The sequence below is a fragment of the Myotis nattereri genome (genome assembly GCF_964212035.1).
Source record: "Myotis nattereri genome assembly, chromosome: 4".
Lineage (NCBI taxonomy): Eukaryota > Metazoa > Chordata > Mammalia > Chiroptera > Vespertilionidae > Myotis > Myotis nattereri.
In genome coordinates, this window is record NC_138079.1 from 104,551,490 (window position 1) to 104,568,602 (window position 17,113).

General features: G+C 58.1%; 1 protein-coding gene across 2 annotated transcripts; it reads left to right on the top strand.

The window, feature by feature from the left end:
* Positions 1-8,397: 8,397 nt before the first annotated feature.
* On the top strand, positions 8,398-14,728 carry SBK1 (SH3 domain binding kinase 1; the record flags this gene model as incomplete). 2 transcript variants are annotated; one of them, XR_013995943.1, is made up of 4 exons in its annotated part: positions 8,398-8,623; positions 9,898-10,100; positions 11,267-13,750; positions 13,851-14,728. XR_013995943.1 is itself a non-coding variant. In XM_081090131.1 (3 exons), 3 exons carry the CDS (start codon positions 8,398-8,400, stop codon positions 12,077-12,079), a joined length of 1,242 nt encoding a protein of 413 aa, XP_080946257.1. In that variant the 3' UTR covers positions 12,080-14,728. The 2 variants fall into 2 exon arrangements, 1 of the variants encoding a protein (XP_080946257.1); XM_081090131.1 differs by having other exon boundaries at positions 11,267-14,728.
* Between the last annotated feature and the right edge of the window lie 2,385 nt (positions 14,729-17,113).

Below are 17,113 nucleotides of genomic sequence, written 5' to 3' on the forward strand. Positions count from 1 at the left end.
GGAATAAAAGCATGGATGGAGTGTTTGTGTGAACTAATATAAATTCGAAGTAAACATCATTACATAAAAGGGTACGGTCTTTTTTTTTTTTTAGTTTTATTCATTTCAAACGGGCCGGATCCGGCCCGCGGGCCGTAGTTTGCCCACGGCTGGGTTAGAGGGAGGTAGCACCTTGTCCTGCCGACTCCCTGGCCTCTAGCCCAGCCCTGCCACTGGCTTTCTATGTGATTTTCAGCAAACCACTGTTCTCTTCTGGCCAGCAACCTCCGCATCTGTAAAATGGGGCTAATGATACCTCATGCAGGCCCCTAGGAAAATAGCTTTGTTCCTGTAGGATCGCATACAGGAAAGCCAAGATATAAAAAGTTACAACTTCCCAAACACTTAAAGAATTATTCACCCAGCGTTTGTCACGCCCTGACTAAGTGTTAGAAATAGCAAGATGATTAAGGCATGGGGCTTGCTTTCAGGGAGCTCTCGGGCTTCTTGCTGAATTGTTAACCCCCTTCAAGGCTCATTCCAGTGACACCTCCTCCAGGAAGCCACCCGAATCCCTCCTGCCCGTGCCCTCTGGAAAAGCTGGACCACTGACCATGGCCTTCCTGGCCGCAGGTTAGCTAAGGCCTATTTTACCTGCCTTCCTGATTGGTAAGCTTACCCCCAGATCTGATACATCGCTCGGACCCGCTTGCCTCGTGCTAGCACCTAAGCAGTGCCTGGGCTCGAGTACGTATGCTCCTCTGCAGTCTCCAAGTTGCAAGTTACATAAACTCAACTCAGACCTGCTTATGGGAAAGGGAAACGTTTTGATTCATGAAACAAACATTCAGGAGTATAACTGGCTGTAGACATGCCTGACCCAGGTGCTTAGAGCCGCAGTGACCTGGTGGATGGGATGATCCGCTGGTCGGCCAAGTCTGGGTGGAGACAACCCTACTGAACCACAGGGGCCGAGAAAGGCCCTTCCCTGAAGAGAGGGAAATCGGTGCCGAGCAGGGGAAAACATCACAGGCCCATTCACAAAACCACTGAAGGGGGCCAAGGCAGTGGGCGTGGGGGGAATCGGAGGCATCTGTAATACTGTCAACAATAAAAAATAAATTTAAAAAAGAAACCACTGAAGTGCGTGAGCTAGGCAAGAGCCAGATCCAATCTGCTCTTCAGAAAATTCATCTGATCGCATGTATAGGAGAGGGGGTTGGAGGGGAGGAACCTGGAGGCAGGCGAGGGGAGAGTGCGGGGGTGTGGGGAGCTGATTCAGACATGCAGGCTAAGGAATGAAGCTGCAGCCTCTGGCTTTACAGGGGAACACAAGTGAAGCAGGCGAGGGCGGGCGGAGGGGTTCCCTGTCCCACTCAGCACCTGAAATCCCATCTGGTAGCTGCTTTTTCACAGGGACTTATTTTAATAATAATATCGACCCAGAGAGGTGACCCACCCAAACAGCCATCCACTCAATGGCATCTTTCCAGGTGAGGGCTTTGTTAAGGATACCCCTGGGAGTGCCTGTGCTTATAGCCCAGGGACCCAGGATCTTAGAATCCCAGAGTGAGAGTAAGAAAGCCCTGACTGATAGCACTTAGTCTGACTTGGCCTTCCACTGATTCCCAGACAGATGCCCACCCAGGGTTTGTCTCCCCGCCGCCCCACTTCCTCCCTGCTGCGACTTCATCTTTGAATTGCTGTCTGCCTGGGTCTGCCTTCAGGGGCCTCGAAGGACACAGTATATGGGATCTGAAGCCTGATGGCCTGAGTTCAAATCCCAGCTGTGCTAATAGTTAGCTGCTGGCAGGCCATTTAGCCCGCCTGTACCTCAGTATTCTTTCCTGTAAAATGGGGATAACGGTAGCTATCCTACCTCCTATCTAGCTCCTACCTCCTAGACTTGTGATTGTTAATGATTTAATTTATAGTGTTAGCACAGCATCTGGCAAATGGTAAATGCTCAGTAAATATTAGCCAGGCCTGGCCGGTTTGGCTCAGTGGTTGAGTGTTGACAGGAGGTCATGGTTCGATTCCTGGTTGGGGCACATGCCCAGGTTGCTGGCTCGATCCCCAGGAGGGGGGCGTGTAGGAGGCAGCCGATCAATGATTCTCTCATCATTGATGTTTCTATCTCTCTCCCTCTCCTTTCCTCTCTGAAGTCAATAAAGATATAAAAATAAATTAATATTAGCCAGTATTGTTTTTCTCTCAGGATAAGGACAGGCCCCCTTCTCTTTACAGGCTGCTCGCCTTCCACCTACTCCTGTAACTGCTTTCTTACCATTTGGTTGCCAGTGTTGTCACCATCAAGATTACCTTCTCTAGCTACACTCCAGGCAGTCAGACACACTGAGGTCCAAGTCCTACTCTTTTGCTCACTTGCTCCGTAAGCCTTGAATTAGGATAATGCTAGCTTCTATAACAAATAGGCCCCCATATCTCAGCAGCCTAACACAATAGAAGTTTACTTCTGGCTCGTGTAAGATGCCGAGTGGGTAACCCTCCCACACCCAGGGACCCAGGCTCTTCCTATCCTGTAGATCCACCATCTTTCAGGGTCTTGGAGTCCTCCGCGTCAAGTCAGCATGCAGAAGAGAGAATAGAGAGCCCTGGCCTGTGTGGCTCGCTTGGTTGGGCATTGACCTGTGCACTGAAAGGTTGCTGGTTCGATTCCTGGTCAGGGCCTGTGCCCAGGTTATGGGCTCGATCCTTGGTAAGGGGCATGCTGGAGGCAGCTATTTCGATGTTTCTCTCTCTGAAAAAAATAAATGAATAAATAAAAATGCCTTTTAAAAGAAGAAGAGAGAATAAAGACATGAACCATTCTTAAAAGTCCTAGCCTAGCTGTGACACACACATCATTTTTGTTCTCATCTCATCAAGGAAATCAAGTCCAGTGACCACAGCTGGACACAAGGGAGGTGAGAGGTGTAGTGCCCACAGCTGTCTGCCAGCAAAGCTCTGTGTTATAGGAGACAAAACAGAGTTAGCCGGCAGTTGGCTATCTTTGCTGTAACCTCTTGGGCCCGTTCGTCATAAAATAGAAATTATCGCTCAATGTGGCCTGTCTATACAGCTCTATACATTTACTAAAATCATTAAATTGTACACTTTAGGGGAATTTTGTGATATGTAAGTTATACTCAAGCTGGGTGGGTTTTTTGTATGTGTTTTTTTAATCCTCACCCAAGGATATTTTTTCGTTGATTTAGAGAGAGGGAATATCAGAGAGAAACACACTGATTGGTTGCCTCCTGCACGTGCCTTGAGCAGGGCCCGGGCCGGGGAGGAGCCTGCAACCAAGGTTGACCAGAATCGAACTGGGGACCCTTCGGCCCGCAGGCTGACGCTCTATCCCAGCCGTGGGCAAACTACCAAACTACGGCCCGCGGGCCGGATCCAGCCTGTTTGAAATGAATAAAACTAAAAATTAAAAAAAAAGACTGTACCCTTTTATGTAATGATGTTTACTTTGAATTTATATTCGTTCACACAAACACTCCATCCATGCTTTTGTTCCGGCCCTCCGGTCCAGTTTAAGAACCCATTGTGGCCCTCGAGTCAAAAGTTTGCCCACCCCTGGTCTACCCACTGAACCAAACTGGCCAGGGCTGCTCAAGCTGTTTTTAGGAAATAGGAAGTGTGTCGCCCTCCTTCTCGGGATACTTGTGAGGACTTGGTGACGTTTTGCCAAGCTGCACTATGTGTGCACGAGGGGGCAGGGGATGGAAAGGAGGCCTGAGTGGGGTTATGCATCGGGTGTAGTTTTCATGGGGCACCCAGCTCGAGCCACCTGCCAACAGGAAGGGGTAGTGGTTCCATCTTGCCTCTGGCTTGGGAAACCCTAGCCCGACTCTGCGGCCCTCCCCGCAGGTGGAGGAAGGCCCAGCCCATAGGGCCAGAGCTTTTGTGGTCAGAGCCCAGACTGCTGCCAGGAAGAGGGGCTGACACCCTCCTGCCTTCAGCAGCACAGATGGAAGCCGAGGGCTTCCCTTGGGGCCGGTGAGGACATGCATTGAGGTGCCAGTCATGTGGGCCCCGGGGCAGCACAGTCAGCTTGAGAGTGGACAGATGCAGTGCCAACGACACAGGTGCGGCCAGCAGCCCCACTGCCTGGGCCAGGCAGCTCGCAGCTGCTCCATAGAGCGGAGGCAGTGACGATGGTGGAGGTAAAACTTGGGCGAAGGTCCCACTGATGCCAGACGAATGCCTCCGGCCTCGGTGCCCCCCGAAGAAAGGAACTGGTCCCTTCTGCCTAGACTGCTGTGAGGATTAAGGGGGTGATGCATGTGAGCACCTGGACCAGTGCCGGCACCAGTGCGCTGTCCACAGGAGCTGAGTGTGGGCGTGCCCTTGGCCAGGGTCCGCCCTCTTCCAGGCCTTACTTCCCTCACCTGGATACTGAGGGGCCAGAGGTGCTCCCACTTCCTGACTTCCTGGGGGGCTTGGGAGCCCCCCAGCACTAGCTGTATGACCTTGGTCAGGTGAGTCTGTGCCTCACCCCCCTCGCCCCTAAGAGGGGGTAATAATAATGCCCACCCGTGGAGCAGGGAGGGAGGGAGGTCGTCCTTAGGACGGGGCTTGACACGTAGTAAGTACAATCTGAACGTTCGCAGCTGCTGCTGCTGTTGTCATTATTATTTTCTTCATCGTCTGGATGTGGAAGCCGAGGCCCAGAGAAGCAGGGTGACTTGCTCAAGGTCACCCAGCTGAAAAGTGGTGCTTGTTAGGGTCAAGGCCGAGGCTGCTGAGCCCCAAGGCCCGTGCAGGTTCCATCAGTCCCCACCGCACCTCTGAAGTCACGTGCGCAGTAAGTGGGTCAGAGGCAGTGAGTACCTGGGGGGATGACGCAGCAGCGGGGACCGTGTGTGGATTCATTCCTTGTCTCCTGCTGACACCTTGCAGGGAACAGGCCTAAAGGGACAGGGAGGTGAGCAAGGAAGGCGACCCCCAAAACTGGACCCTAGGAACCAAGGCCATAGGTAGAAAGAGTTTAATCTGATGTAGCCCCAGCCCCTTGGGCACTCGTGGCCTATTGATGGGGACAGGCAAGGAACAGCTGAGACACCCCAAGATACTCAGGGTCCTGAGAGAGACATACCCTGTCTGAATCCTTCGATCTGAAGAGACAGGAATGGGAATGGGGCAGGAGGGAAGGATTCTTGGAGGAGTGGGACCTGAGCGTACTGAGACCCAGGAGCTGGCGGGGGGTGGGGGGTGAAGGCAGGTAGCAGGAATGTGGAAGAGGCTGCAGAGAGACATTCCAGCTGGAGAGAGGCTGCGCAGGGCAGTGGTCAGCATGAACTGAACCTGGGGTGAGGGGGCAAATGGTGGGGCTAAAATCCACTAGGTGGCTATGCCCCTGACCCAGCCTGGTGCCCACCCAGGGCAACTCTGAGGCCAGAGTAGCCGGGAGGAGCCAGGCACCAGCAGACCCTGCAGGACGGAGCAAAGAAGGGCTCCCAGCACCTTGCAGCTGCCCGTCAAGCTCCCCAGTGATGTGGACACAGCCCGAGGTGGGAGCATTGCACACGTGTGAACATGTGCCTACACACGGGCCCACCCGCCTCAGCAGCCCTGGGGGGTCCACACAGTTCAGGAGAAGTGGGTCAGCGGAGCAGCCCAGTGTGTCTCCCTAGTGGGCAGCAGAGGGCGTGTGCTCATCAGCACCCCTGGGGAGAGCCCCACACTCCACAGAAGGCAGCCTCACTGTTCCCGCTGCATCAGAGCTAGCGACTCGCTGTCGCCGGGATCCTCCACCAGGCGGGGTGGATGTTGACAGGGGGTGGGAGAGCTGACCCCTTCCAGCCCTGAAACCAGGGAAGACTATGGTGGGAGATGGCGCCCACATTAGCCCAGCTCCCATGCAGTCTCTGCCCCAACACCATCTGGTGACTGCAGCCAGAGGGCCCGGTGCTATCAGCCAGGCGCTGGGATTGCAGAGACGTGGTGACGGTGTATGGCCGCGTCGGGTTCACCACACTGGGGGGTAGAGGGAGGAGACAGGATGGGGCCTCTGGGGGCCTGCCACCATCCCCCCCCCCTCTGGGGGTCTGACATGGGCTGGAGACGCTGAGGGCATTCATGTGGCATTTCAGATGGTCTCCTGGCATATGTTCAGGCTGCGAGAAGTAGGAGAGGAAAAGCAGTGGGCAGGGGAGGCTTCTATTGGAACAGGCTTATTCATGAATGGAGGAGGGGGGGCTGAATAGGGGGGCAGGATCCTGAGGAGGAAGGGTGGGAGCCAAGCTGAGGAGGGAGGAGGGCCCCCAGCTCCCAGCCAGCTGGGAGACTGCAGATGGGGCTGGGTGGGAGGCCAGGAAGTTCCCTCCTGATGTTCCTCCTCCCTGTGAAGTGGGAGGCTGGGTCGTGCAGAGGGAAGGGGAAAGCAGAGGAGGGTTTGGGTCTAGGAGAGCGGCTGAGCCAGGGTGAGGGTGCCCGGCTCACGGAGAACTCACCCTGCTCCCAGCCTCCGGTCGAGCGCAGCCAGAGAGAATGTAGATTATACCGAACCCGCACACCTCACACAGAGAGCGCTCTTTGGGCCAGACACCAAGCACTTCACGTCTGTTAACTCATTGATCCTCACAGCAGCCCAGAGGGAGAAGGGACTCATCCTCCTTATAGATGGGAAACTGAGGCACAGAGAGATGAAGTAACTTGCCCAAGGCCAACCAGCTAGCGAGTGACAGAGCTGGGGTTCAAAGCCAGCCGTCTGGCTCCAAGTCTGTGCTTTCTCTCAGCCATGGGTGGTCTTGCAAAGGGTGGCTGTGAGGGTGTTGGGTGGCACACCTGGGATGGAGGTCGAGGGGCGTGCGGGGAGCAGAGGAGGCTCCGAAGAGGCAGGCTCCTGTCAGCACCGAGAGCGCAGTGCCGGCCGCTCCTGCTGCTGCACACCCAGCTCCCCAGTCTAGTCCTCCCCCCATCAGACAAGAAATGCAGGCCCAGAAGGGCATTCACTGTCACCCAGGCCTGGACTCCCCACTGCAGCTCTCGGCCCCCAACACCATCTGGAGACAACCTGTACCTCTAGGGGGTGGGCGTGTCCAGCTTTGTGGACACTGAAGGGGTCAGTGGAAAGGGGGGAGGGCGGGTCTGCGGGACAGGCGCTCTATCCCCGTGTCTGGGGCCCAGGCAGGGTCCTGGGACTCCAGCTGTGGCTCTGTGTACCTCAGCTGGCTGTGCTGTCATCCGTGGTGGCGGAGGGATTATAAGCTGTGGTGGGTGTGTGGCCATATCTGCACCATCTGCCAGAGTGTTCTGAGGCTGTGGCTGACGTATTTGATAACATGACCTCTGCCCTCAGACCTGGCCTTCCCCACTCCTGCCTTATTTTTGTCTACAGCCCATACCCCCTTTTCTCGTAATGTATACCTCATCTGTTCACCAGGTGTATTACCCACCTCCCGGAAGGTAAGTCCCCCGAGGCAGGATTCTTACCTGTGTGTCCAGTGCAGTGTCCCCAGGGCCCTGTGGCACCTGGCCGAGGGCAGGTGCTGATCAGCACAGTGAATGGGACCACTTCTGTGAACTCCGTCCCTGGCGTGCCTTTCTCTCTCTCTCTCTCTCTCTCTCTCTCTCTCTCTCTCTCTCTCTATTTATTTGATGCTGAATTTATTGCGGGGCCGGAAGCTTTTGTTCCTTCCATTCCTTCTGGGACATCTTTTCTCCTGTGCACTCCTCCTCCACTGGTGTAGGAGCCGCCTGCCCTTTCTCAGCAGGGTCCTCTCAGTGCGGCAGGGAGAGCTCGTGTGGGTTAACCCGCCATGAGCTCTGTACGTTCTGCCCGCATCTTGGTGGCTTTGTTCACCTGGATGTGCTCGATGACCAGATAATCTACATCTGAGCCCTTGCGCTCTGCATTACTCTCTGCATTTTTAAGCACATGCAGCAAAAATTCAGCACTCCGTTTTGGCCGCCGGCCCCGTGTCCAGCCCCACTGTTTGGCCTGGGCACACCTACCAGCTCCATCATTGTAACGACAAATGGCACACATTGCTTCTGTAGAGTGAACATGAAGATTCGAACCTCTTGGTTTGCATGATTTTGTGGGGTTTCCTGGGTCAGCTGAATAGCAAACCACTTTTGGAGGTCACCTCTAGCTGCTCTGAGGAAGAGTTATGGCGTGTCTTTGTGTCAGTCCCATCCCTGACACTGGGTCTGGATGACAGCAGGAGACAGATAGGCTGGCAGTACCCAAGTGGGGGCCGGTGGCAGTGACTGTCTCTGGGGGGTGCCAGCTCAGCTGGTCCGGAAGCTTTGGGGAAGGTAATGCAGCAAAGATGCTTGTTGCCCATTGTGGTCATCCTGGGCCTGGCATCTGGCCTCCAGGGGTTCTAGGTGCTGGGGAGGGAAAAGGTAGGTGGAGAATGGGGCCTGACCTGATGCCACATCCCCCACAACAGGGAGAAGATGAGCGTGGGCTGCCCAGAGCCCGAGCCACCCCGCGCTCTGCCCTGCTGTGGGCCAGGGACGGCCCTTGGGCTGGGGGCAGGCGTGCCCCTCCTCACTGAAGACATGCAGGCCCTGACCCTCCGCACCCTGGCTGCTAGCGATGTCACCAAGCACTACGAACTGGTGCGGGAGCTGGGTAAAGGCACCTATGGGAAGGTTGACCTGGTGGCCCACAAGGGCACAGGTGAGTATCTGTAAGGCGGCTGGTGTCATGGCTTGGGTGGGGACTTAGCTGGGGCTCTCAGGGGCTCTCTGCAGGGGCCAGGAGGCTAGCAGGGAGGAGAGGCAGTGGTCCAGGTGAAGAGGATGCAGCCTGAGTGGCCCAGGGAGGAGAGCAACAGGCAGATGGGACAAAGGAATCTGGAGATGCCTTTGGGACAGCCCAGAGGATGCACCCTGGGACATCTGGAGCTCAGGAGGAGGTCAAGGTCAGGACTGGTGGTGGTGGTGGGAGAATCACCAGCATATCAGTGATAGCTGACCCCAGGGAGATGGACAGACTGTGGGTCCTCCAGAACAGGGCACCTGCTTTGAGGAGGGTGGGCGTTGACCCTGTGAGAACAGCGTGGCAAGCTCCGTTCCTCAGAGAGTTTCAGTCAAGGTCATGCAGAGGGTTTGAGCTAGGATGAGGCCCCAGTCCTCAGGTCCAGAGCCTTCTCACGTAACCACAGAACTTGCTGCCTTCCCCACACTGTAGGCTCACAGCAGTGCCCACTCAGTCGCAGATGGGGTCTGCATGAGCTCCCACATTTGCACACACCTGGGGCAGGGGGCTCTATGCCGACTGAAGGCAACAGGAAGATCACTGGACATGAGGTCACCTGAGCTTCGCCACCTGCTTGCTGTGTGACCTTAGGCACGTGACTTAACCTCTCTGTGCCCAGGTTTCATCCTCTGTAAAATGGGGTAGCATTAGTGCCCAGCTCATAGGATCACTGTGAGGAGTCAGTTGTGAATGTGAATTGCTGAAGGCAAGGCAAGTGCTCTGTGGATGCACAGGTGCCTGCCCAAGCGCACAGTCAGAGATACCAGTATGTGCCTGGCAGGCCCTCACCTCCCTGTGTTTAATTCCTTCTCATTCATTCATCCATTAAACAAACATTTGTTGAGCACCTACTGTGCACCAGACTCCTGTAGGCGCTGGAGATGTAGCAATAAACAAAACAAAGGTCCCTGCTCTTGGGAAGTTGTGTTCTTGTTGGGGGAGACAAACGTGCTAAGTAAGTCTAGTATGTCAGGAGGAAAATGAAACGATGGGGCAGCTGCAGGCTGGGTGCAGAGGACCCAGCTCGAGCCCTGAGGTGCTGCACGGCCTTTGGCAAGTGCTTTCCCTTCGCTGGCTCTGCCCTCTGGGACCCCATTGTGCCTTGTGCCTGGGACAGGCTGTGCAGACAGGCATGGGTGGTGTCAAGTGCAGGAGGGCAGGAGCGGGGGCCTTCACCACTGTTGCCCTGCCAGGCATGAAAATGGCGCTGAAATTTGTGAACAAGAGCAAAACCAAGCTGAAGAACTTCCTGCGGGAGGTGAGCATCACCAACAGCCTCTCCTCCAGCCCCTTCATCATCAAGGTCTTCGACGTGGTGTTTGAGACCGAGGACTGCTACGTCTTTGCCCAGGAGTATGCGCCTGCTGGGGACCTGTTCGACATCATTCCTCCGCAGGTACTTGGGGCGGTGGCTGAGGGAGGGGAGCCGGGCTCCAGGGCCCAGAGTGTGGGTTGGGAGGAGCCAGGCCACTCATTTACTCCATGAGTATTTACTGAGCCGCTGCTGGGAGGGCAGGGGATTCACAGTGAACAAGACCAAGGTCCGGTCCTGGTCCTCTCGGGGACACAGACACTGGGCAATGAGCCAGATGACAGGCTGCAATGAGCAGTGGGAGGAGCCGCTAGGGTGAGGGGATGAAGGCCACCAGCGGCCTCTGCAGCTGCAAAGGACCCGGTGGAGGCACCGAAAGGCAGGACCGGGCCACAGAGGCCCCCAGAGCAGCTGCCGAGGGGGGAAGCAGGAGGGTCCCGGCACCGGCTTTGCTGCTGGCCGTTCCAGGTTTGAATCTGCTCTGCCGCCTGCTGATCAGTGACTGGGTCAGTGGTTCTCCACCTTCCGAATGCCGCGACCCTTTCATACAGCTCCACATGTTGTGGTGAGCCCCAACCATGACATTATTTTCGTTGAAACTTCATAACTGTAATGTTGCTACCGTTATGAATCGTAATATAAATATCTGATATGCAGGATGTATTTTCATAGTTACAAATTGAACATAATGAAAGCATAGTGATTAATCACAAAAACAATATGTAAATTATATATGTGTTTTGCGATGGTCTTAGGCGACCCCTGTGAAAGGGTCGTTCGACCCCCAAAGGGGTCGTGACCCACAGGTTGAGAACCGCTGGACTAGGTCTCTCCCAGCCTCGGGTTCCCTACAAGAGAAATGGGCGTAATAGGAGCCCCTGTGGAGTTGGTGAGCCAGGACAGATAGGGTGCTTCACACAGCAGGTGGCCCGTGGTAGGCGCTCAGCACCGCCTGTCGCTGCAGTTACTGGGGAAAGGGCCAGACAGGGACCAGAGATGCCCCGGTCGGTGCGGGAGAGCGGCCGGCGCTGGGGGGGATGAGCAGGGCCACAGGAGGGGCCAGGCCCGGGCTGGGGGTGGGACCAGAGTGGCAGCTCTGGCGGAGGGGAGGGGAGGGGAGGGGAGGGGAGGGGAGGGGAGGGGAGGGGAGGGGCGGGGCAGAGTGTGGGCGGGAGATGGAAGGAGAAGGACCGAGTTGGGGGCGGGGCCGGCGGCCCTGAACGCGCCCCCTCCCCCGCCCCCGCCCCCAGGTGGGGCTCCCGGAGGACACGGTGAAGCGCTGCGTGCAGCAGCTGGGCCTGGCGCTGGACTTCATGCACGGGCGGCAGCTGGTGCACCGCGACATCAAGCCCGAGAACGTGCTGCTGTTCGACCGCGAGTGCCGCCGCGTGAAGCTGGCCGACTTCGGCATGACGCGCCGCGTGGGCTGCCGCGTGAAGCGGGTCAGCGGCACCATCCCGTACACGGCGCCCGAGGTGTGCCAGGCGGGCCGCGCCGACGGGCTGGCCGTGGACACGGGCGTGGACGTGTGGGCCTTCGGCGTGCTCATCTTCTGCGTGCTCACCGGCAACTTCCCGTGGGAGGCGGCCTCGGGCGCCGACGCCTTCTTCGAGGAGTTCGTGCGCTGGCAGCGCGGCCGCCTGCCGGGGCTGCCGTCGCAGTGGCGCCGCTTCACCGAGCCGGCGCTGCGCATGTTCCAGCGGCTGCTGGCGCTCGAGCCCGAGCGGCGCGGCCCGGCCAAGGAGGTCTTCCGCTTCCTCAAGCACGAGCTCACGTCCGAGCTGCGGCGCCGGCCCTCGCACCGCGCCCGCAAGGCCCCGGGCGACCGCCCGCCCGCCGGGCCGCTGCGCCTCGAAGCGCCCGGGCCGCTCAAGCGCACGGTGCTGACCGAGAGTGGCAGCGGCTCGCGGCCCCCGCCCCCGGCTGTCGGGCCCGTGCCCGTGCCCGTGCCCGTGCCCGAGGCTGGGCTGGCGCCCCCGGGCCCGCCTGGCAGGACCGACGGCCGCCCGGACAAGAGCAAAGGGCAGGTGGTGCTGGCCACGGCCATCGAGATCTGCGTCTGAGCCGCCCTGCCGCCCTCGGGCCGGGCGCCGGTTCCTGTGCACGCAGCCGGCCGGGCGCTGGAGCCGCCCTGGGCCCCGCCAGGCGGGTGGCGGCGGCCGTGGCCGTGGCCGTGGCAGCACCGCCCAGCCCGCGGCGGTGGAGGGAGTAGTAGTAGTCTAGGCAGGACGGCAGCCCCGGCGCCCGTCCATCCGTTTGAAGGGCTGGGGATAGACACCAAAGGCCTCTGGCCTGGCCTGTGGCGCCCATAGGAGCCAAGCCCCACAGACCCGAGGGTTCAGAGGCCCCCCTGACACCTGGAGCAAGGGAGCTTGCGGGTAGACTCCCCAACACCTCCCTGAACCCCAGAACCTCGACTAGTCGCCCCTGGCCCTTCGCACCCCCTGGCAGAGCATCCCTCAGCCCCGCCCCAGTCCTGCCCTCCTGCCCCTGACACACCCTGGGCACAGAAAGGGACAGGAGTGTTGGGGCAGAGAAGAGGCTGAGGACCCTGGGCGCTGCTGGAAGGAGGACAATGAGCTGGGAGCAGGGTGTTGCTCACCTGCATCCTGCGGGCTCCTGGGAGGCTGGAGGGGAAAGGCCGGCCCCTTGCAAAATGTAGCAAATGTCTGGGTGTTGCAAAGTCTGTGCCCAGGCACAGGCCCTAGGAATCCAGTGACTCCTCCCCACCCATTCTGATGAGGACGCCGATCGCAGGAGGGCAGCTTGCCTTGGGCCACCAGACCTGAGAGGTGGAGGTCCCGTAGCCCTCACCCTCCTCCTCAGAGGGCAGAAGGGCTCCCAGGGCAGGGACCCCGGCACCCCTAGCGTAGGGGAGTGTAGAGCCCAAGGCAGGGCCCAGCTCCCCTGCCCGCCACACCTTCCCCAGGCCCAGGGAACCTCTCAGATCCCCCGAGTCCTGGCTGCCCAGCCCAGAGAGTGCCCTGGCTGGCAGTGAGGTGATTGGTGCCAGAAATTCCCCTGGGTCTCTGCTGGGTCAGCCTCGGCCAGCCCTGTCCCCACGGCGCACATTTCCGGTCCTGGCGTGTGCCGCCGCGGGTGTGAGAACGGGTGCCGAGGAAACAGCAGGGCGTGGGTGTGCGGTGTGAGCGCACAGAGTGCACACGTGTGCGTGTAGCCTTGTGTGTCGAGTGACTGCGTCAGAGGCCTCAGCAACTCCTCCCTGCTCCAGGGCTCCTGCCGGGCAGCTGCCGGAGGGCACCAGGCCTGCTTCTCACCACCCCCTCAGGGAATCCGCCAGGAGGCACCCGCAGGCTGGTTCAGGCCCCAGGCAGCACAACCGCGGAGAGGAGCCCAGCCTCACCCAGGGCTCCCTCATCGCCCGGCCCGCTGTGGAGGCCCAGGACCTGCAATAACCTCAGCATGGTGAGGCTGCCCCCTCTGCCTGGCAGGGCACCATTCACCACCATGCGCCCCACCTGCCAGGTCCCTTCTGGCCATTGGAGGGGGCTCTGTAATGGGCCAGGCTGACCAGAGGAGCCCCGACCACCCTCTGGCCTGGAGCCCCCCTCCATTCACCCCTTATTCCCACCGCACAAAAGGGCTATAGGTCCCCCTGCCCTGCCTGGGTCCAGTTTACAAACAGGTTGCCCCAGGGCCTGGCCCCCACCCCCTCGGTGTGCGCCCTCTCAAGACCCACCTCGCCAGCAGGCATCGGGGCCTCCACACGCCAGGTAAGTAGCAAACCCCTTCTTTCACCAAGGGCCAAGGCCCGTCACTGCCCCGGACCCCGGACCCCGGAGCCCACCACCGGCACCTCTCCTTTTGCCTTAGGCCTTTCGACATCCTGTCTCCTGCAATAACACGGAAGCGAGATTCCAAGTAGATGTCCCGCGTGCGTCCTCTCCCTCTCTCTGTTGAGATTCTCGTCTTAGTAGCTAGGATGTTAGCGCTGGGAAGGGATGGTAGTTGTGCAGCCCAGCATCGGCAGGGCACCGCGGGGGCAGGGACGCTGGCTCAGCAGGCTGGAACCAGGGCTGCCCCGGCGGGCTGCGCTGCGGGTTGGTTGGGACCCTTTGCCCCTTAGGAGAGGTGTTGGTCACAGATGTTTACCTCAGTTTATGTCACTGTCGAAGAAACAAAAAAATAAATAGCAAAAAGTAACACCGTAGACATGAAGACTTAGAAAACAAAGAAAAAAAAAAAACTTTAAAGAAATCCTCCCCTTGCTATCCCTCTGTGAGGTGTGTGTGTGCGCGCGCCACGTCTCTGTCCCACCCTGGGCAGGCCCCCTGTCCTTTGGTGCTTCCCAGAGGCCCCTCTGAGCTGGCCTGTAGGGTGTGGGGAGCCCCCTGGGCAGGAGGCAGGGCCACAAGTTAGCTCGCGGGTCTGCCAGGCCCCTGAGCAGAGCCTCAAGGCCACCGATGCTCCCTGAGCCCCTCGCTGTGGCCGATGGGACAGTTGTGGTGGCATCGTAGCCACGCTCAGGGCCTGGGTGGGACCCCCCAGCCCCACATATATTGACACCCCCTCCCCATGTGTTTGTAAATACTCTGGCATCCTTTGGCCCTGAGGAGGTTTTTAAATGTGTTATTCTCTATCATGACAATTGCTATAAAATAAAAAATTCAGAAAAATTACCACTGGGTGGCTGTCTTGTCTCGGATACAGGGCAGTGGGGTCCACAGAATTACTCTGGAAACGGAAAACTTGACAAGTGTCTGCACATGCCCGGGTTTCAGGCTCCATCCCCAGTGGTGGTGGTGGTGGTGGGGCGGGCAGTGCAGGGGGCAGCTACTCCAGGCCTCCTGCGACCTCAGACCTAGAGGAGGCCCAGGCAGGGCCTGAGCATGAGGCGAGCAAGGACCCTGGGTCTCGGGGAGGGTGGGGAGTGGTCCCTGCCTGGGGGGGCTCCTCACCCTGCGCCCTCCGGAGCTCTCCAGGCTCAGCAGCCAGCGTGCGTCTGGCCACAGATTAGACGGTCACTGTTTGAAACCCTCCAGTGCCCCAAGGCCCCAGCCTCACCCCTACTCCTCTCCCCTGTGCTGCCTCCCACCACACTGCTCTCACCCACGGCCTGGACCCTTGTCTTGGACTCTCCCCGACCTCCCGAAACCCCTCCCTCCGGGTCCCGCTCACAGGTGAACTCCTGGGTGCCCCCCAGGGTACAGGCGCTGCCTTACGCTGAGCACGCAATGCCTGTGTCTGTCTCCGCCCCTCCCCACCAGATGGGCGTTCCCTAGGAACAGTCAGTGCTGCCCTGGCTGTGTGGCTCCGTTGTTTGGGCACCATCCCGGGCACTGAGAGGTTGCAGGTTCGATTCCCGGTCAGGGCACATGCCCGGGTTTCAGGCTCCATCCCCAGTGGTGGTGGGGGTGGGGGTGGGGGGGCAGGGGGCAGCTGGTCCATGTTTCACTCTCTGGCATTGATATTTCTCTTTCTCCCTCTCCCTCTCTCTCTAAAAAGAAATAAAAACATTAAAAAGGAAAGGACAGTCAGCATTTGGCAAATTGTTACTCCCCTCCCTGGCACGTGACAGCCCCCCCCCCCCCCCGCCAACAATTTGTCAAATGAGTGAGTGAATGCCCAGTGCTATTAGGGGCTCAGGGTACAGCAAGAAACAAGACAAATGGTCTGTCCCCTGCAACTTATTTTCTAAAGAGGAAAATAGACGTTAAATAGGTTACACAGGGGCCAGCCCCAGCACGGCCCCGCCCGCCGGCCGCCCTGTGCACCCTGAACTGCACTTGCTCTCTGCACAGCCACCTGCTGCTCCCCCGCGCCCCCGCCACGCCCCGACATGGCTGGCAAAGCCCACGGGCTGAGTGCTGAGGAGAGGGACCAGGGCTGCCAAACCTGAGGGCCGGGGGGTGGAACGAGCGGGAAGGCCGAGACGCATCTTCAAGCAGGTCCGTTTCCAAGACTTCAGCCGGGCCCTTGGCTTCATGACAAGCGTGGTCCCGCAGCTGAGAAGCTGGACCGGCGTCCACATCGCCCTGAGCACGTGCGTGTGCAGGCCTGTCGGACGGGACATGAACCTGGCCAGCTTCATCCAACAAGTAGCAGTGACCATGACCTCTTGAATTCTTCAGGGAAAGGGGTCACTGAACTGGAAATCTAGAGAGAAAACAGGGGAGCCCCCCCCAAATGCTGCTGCAGTCAAAATTGCCATGTCCACCTTGCGGCCTCCATTTAGGGGTGAGTCCTTGCTGTGGAAAGAGATGCCAGCACCTCTGCCAACACCAGGAACTTAGACCGTTTCCCCCCACACGATGTCCTTCATCTTGGGGTCCTGTTAAAGGCACCCTCGTTTGAGTAAGAGCTTCCCATTCCTTACAGCTTCCCAGCAACAGTAATGACTTTCTTTCCAGGCTGTATTTTGCTCCCTTTCTAATTCATTACCCAAGAAACTGTGGTAGAAGCTGGGTCTAAGACAGAATCTTAGAAACCAGAACCCTAATGGCAACCCCCTCCTATGTGATAGAAACACATGCTTTTTATGCCTCAAATAAAACTTGTTTAACTTGGGGGAAAACAGGTTACATAATTATCTGTGAAATAGGAGTTGGGGGAAGGAAAGTGGGGGTGAGAGGGGAGATGAGGAAAAAAAATCCACTCAGACCAGATCAGAAGGTGAAGTACTCCTACCCAAGAATTTGATCTAAATCCCGTTATTTCAAAACATGTGCCAATTGGCTGCAATAAGGGCGGGTGCCTTCACGTAACAAAAATACTTGGACCCTGGCCCAGGAGCTCCGTTAGACCATCATCCTGATGCACCAAGGGTATGGGTTCCACCCCCTGGTCAGGGCACACACATCAACCCGTCGCCCTGGCCAGTGCTGCTCAGTGGATAGAGCATCAGATCAGCCCATGCACGAAAGAGTCAAGAGTTTGATTGTGGGTCAGGTCAAGGGCACGAACTGGGTTGCAGGTCGATCCCAGCCCCAGGTGAGACACCTGCAGGTGGCAACCACTGATGTGTCTCTCACATCAATGTTTCTCTCTCTCTTCACCTCCCTTCCTTCCACACTCTCAAAAAAATCAATAGAAAAAATATCCTTGGGTGAGGATTAAAAAAAGAGAAACAACCAACC